The 3636-nt window shown below is 41.7% G+C and overlaps 1 protein-coding gene across 1 annotated transcript; it reads right to left on the reverse strand.

Moving 5' to 3' along the window:
* Window positions 1-2531: 2531 nt before the first annotated feature.
* Window positions 2532-3261, reverse strand: LOC117822873 (zinc finger BED domain-containing protein 1-like). Its single transcript, XM_034697805.1, has one exon. It carries the CDS (start codon window positions 2999-3001, stop codon window positions 2567-2569), a length of 435 nt encoding a protein of 144 aa, XP_034553696.1. The 5' UTR covers window positions 3002-3261; the 3' UTR covers window positions 2532-2566.
* Window positions 3262-3636: the final 375 nt, after the last annotated feature.

Consider the following 3636-nt stretch of genomic DNA (forward strand, 5'->3'; position numbering starts at 1 on the left):
CTGGAGGGAGGAGAGCACCGAGGCTGCTCTGTGCCCCGGCTCCTCAGGCTTAGGAGGGCTTAGGTGCGGATGTCATTTGCTCTTTCTCCCTGGTCGGAGTGGCTAGCTGCTAATTGTGGCCCCTGGTCTGTGAGTTGAGCTTGTGTAGCTGAGGAGAAAAGGCTTGCCCAAATTGAAATCTGAGTAGCGTGTCTGAGAGTCGGGGTGACTTCCACTCCATCATGGATCCGGTTTTAAGACACAGTCATAATTCCTTCGGGGCTAATTTCATCATCCAGAGAAACATTATTTTGTCTGTTTGCTGCAGCAGACTCTATCATCCTTTCCTCTTATTTCATTCCATTTCCCTGTTCACTGGATCTTCCTTGCTGTCGGCCAAGGCCACGGTTGGCGAGTCCAAGAGTGAAACTAAACATCAAACCAAGGCCAAAACTAAAGAACTGAGTTTCATTCAAATTCCAAACAGACAAGTATTTTTTACCACATCGGCTCTGCATAGAGTTTAATACCTAACCTGAAACCCAAGGCTTAAACCTATAGTTTGGCCCTAACCCTAATCAGTTCATATGATGTCTGAGTTGATTTAATATCATTACCAATATCAGTTTTGTCCTCTGATACTGCCTGAAACGCAATATCAGACTGAAGTTGTTATAGAATAATCTGGAAAACTGAAGATTGCATAACTCAAACTGAACCAGGTAGACACATTTCTGCCTTTGAAATCCATAACAGGTTCTACCAAAGACAAGTTTAAGTCCAAAAGCCCAACAGACCAAGAAGAGCATACAGCAATGAAAAAGTGCTCCAGCAATCGGCCTCAAGTACCACAGCTATGCTCCCTCACACGCCCCTCTCTCACCATCAATCCTCCCATCATTTCTACTTGTCGCCCTTCATGCTCCTCAGTGTAAAACTGTCAGCTCCTCCTTGGCTTAATAAAGACTCTGGTTAACATTCACTCTGTGGCGGAGTCAAACGCGTGCGCTGCCATAACCACGTGCTGATATGATTTATTCTCTCCCTGAGGACCCCTCTAATGAACAGAGATGTATGCTCAGCAGCCCTGTACATGTAACCTCTGTGTGCTCAGAGGACGGCAGCGCTGTAATATGATAAGTGCCTTGTCGATAGGCTGTATGATATGCTAATCATACTAAAACACGGTGCCTCAGGCTCTCTCCTTGTTTATTTATGAAGGCTTGACCTGAGGGAGAGCAATAATCGGCTTTTCTCTGAACTCTCTAACCCTGGGAGCCAAGGGAACCGCCAATCACACACATCTGAGTCCTATAATTCCCCCTCCTCGATCCCTCTGTTCCCCCTCAACCCGGGCTGAAATGGCAGATTTATGCAAACAGCACTGTGTGTGCATTTTCCAGCCCGCATTTGTCCGGGGCACATGTCAAGCGCTCAAATCATTAAACTAATTATTAATTGGGACTGACGTAAACAAGTTGTCAGCAGCCTGCCGACTTGACTGTGTTCTCAGCTCACCAAACATAAAACATTGACCAGCTGTAGTGCACATATTACAAACCTATCACTTGGACATTAAAGTGTATTTCTCCAATGTGAATCCAATGCAGGAAAGAATCTCATTAGCAGTAATAGTGGTGCACTTTTGTTAAAGGCCTAATGAGTTACTGTAAGGGGGAATGAACACTCACAATTACATGGATTTCTTTTGTTTTGCCTTACACACCTGTATTTCCCCTGAAAACACATTTGATGTTTTATGTAATACATACATAATATAATGTGTTGTGATGCTAATGCACTGTAAATGGCTAGCACCTACCAAATACACCTCTATAAATCACTCCTTCTAGGCAGTGAACCTGACACTGACACAGTTCCATCATGTCAGCGTTAGGTACCATGGTCAAACCTAAATACTGATGTTGTTAGATATGTTCATGTGCAGCATTCCTTCAAATTAATCGCTATCTATTCTGATTAGAGATTTGAACTTCACTGCTTTCATGGACACTGAATAAAGTGATTGGATTGAACGGTGTGTGTACTACGTCTGTTCTGATGACAATGCCTGTTAATACATATAGTTACAGTTAGTGCTGTGCGATATGGACAAAATTTTATATCCCGATATAGGTGATTTTATATCCTGATATAGTGTTTTTCCTTAAAATTACATGAAATGAATGGCAGTTTTCTCTCATATTTTTCAATTTATTTATGAAACACATATTTTATGTATAAAAACATAATAAAATGTATAAAAGACAAATTAAAATAAAACACAAATATCCAGTGGACAAGTACCATTCAAAATATCTGGTAGTACAACCAGTTTTAAAGGAATGCACTTAAGTGCAAAGAATTAAAATAAATACAATAACAATAACATAAAGTGCTTGAAGTACCATTCAAGTATGCCAACATTTAACAAGTGCTAATTGCATTTTGTGCATTAACACGTATGTGCACATAACAAAAGTGCATAGAAAAGTGTTTTATGAACACAAGTTTGTCAGGCTTGTTCTGACATGAAATGAAACCTCTTAAAATAACTTGTTGCTTTTTTTACATTTTGTTTCACGTTTCACAGGTTGAGATATAGGAAGACAAGCTGGTCAACTCTTTCAGGCTTGAGACATGATCTCTTGCATGTAACTATGTTCCCACTAGCACTGAAGACCCGCTCAGATGGAGAACTAGTTGCGGGGACACATAGGTATTTTTTGGCAAGCTTTGCCACTAATGGGAAGTTGACCTCATGCTGCCTCCACCATACAAGAGGATCTTTCTCTGCATCCAGGTCAGCTGCCTGCAGGTACATGTTGAGCTCCAGTTCAATGGATGCTCTACTTGGCTTGGAGATGCCTTGGTCTGTGGGTGCTGCTGCTTTCTTGAAGTAGCTGGACAAACTCTTTTTTGCCTTCTTGACTGCAGGGAGCTCTGATTCATCTGCAGCAGCTGTGGGGACAGCTGACGGTGGAATGTGTTCGAGTCGGTCGTAACGACTTGTTGGCGACATGTTTTGCAGATTACCGTTTTCTGGTCGGTGTCCGACTTTTTAAAACCAAACCAAAGCCAAACCATGGAATTGCGGTTCCCTCTTTTCGGCACCAACTCCTCTTTCGGTTCTGTTTCCACTTTGTTTTCCGCTAAGCTCTCCGCTTCTGCCATGTTGTTACATCCATGCTCTATCAGTGCCGTAAACTTGTAGTTGTGTGTGACGTAAAAATGCTACGGCAAAGTAGTAGCGGTGCTGCAGCTTACATTAACCTGCATTCATCATCGTTCATACAATGTCAGTGAAGCAACAGAGCTAGACCAATACCCTACACATCAAAATAACGATATAAACGACAGAGGGTTATATCGTACGTTGGACGTTTTTATATTGCACTACGATTTATATCGTAATATCGCACAGCACTAGTTACAGTACAGCTTTACGCCAAAACCAAAGACACGAAAAACACACATATCACCAGGAGATTATAGTCCCATACAAACACTGAGTAAATGCATTGAACAAATCAATGACTGGACGAGACAGAACTTTCTTCAGAAACAAAGAAAAAACTGAAATGATTGTTTTTGGAGGAGGAAAGGTTAAAGGTTACTGCTCAGCTCCAATCTGCACAGATGAAATGTTCAAACCAA

Source organism: Notolabrus celidotus, chromosome 12, assembly GCF_009762535.1.
Source record: "Notolabrus celidotus isolate fNotCel1 chromosome 12, fNotCel1.pri, whole genome shotgun sequence".
Taxonomy (NCBI): domain Eukaryota; kingdom Metazoa; phylum Chordata; class Actinopteri; order Labriformes; family Labridae; genus Notolabrus; species Notolabrus celidotus.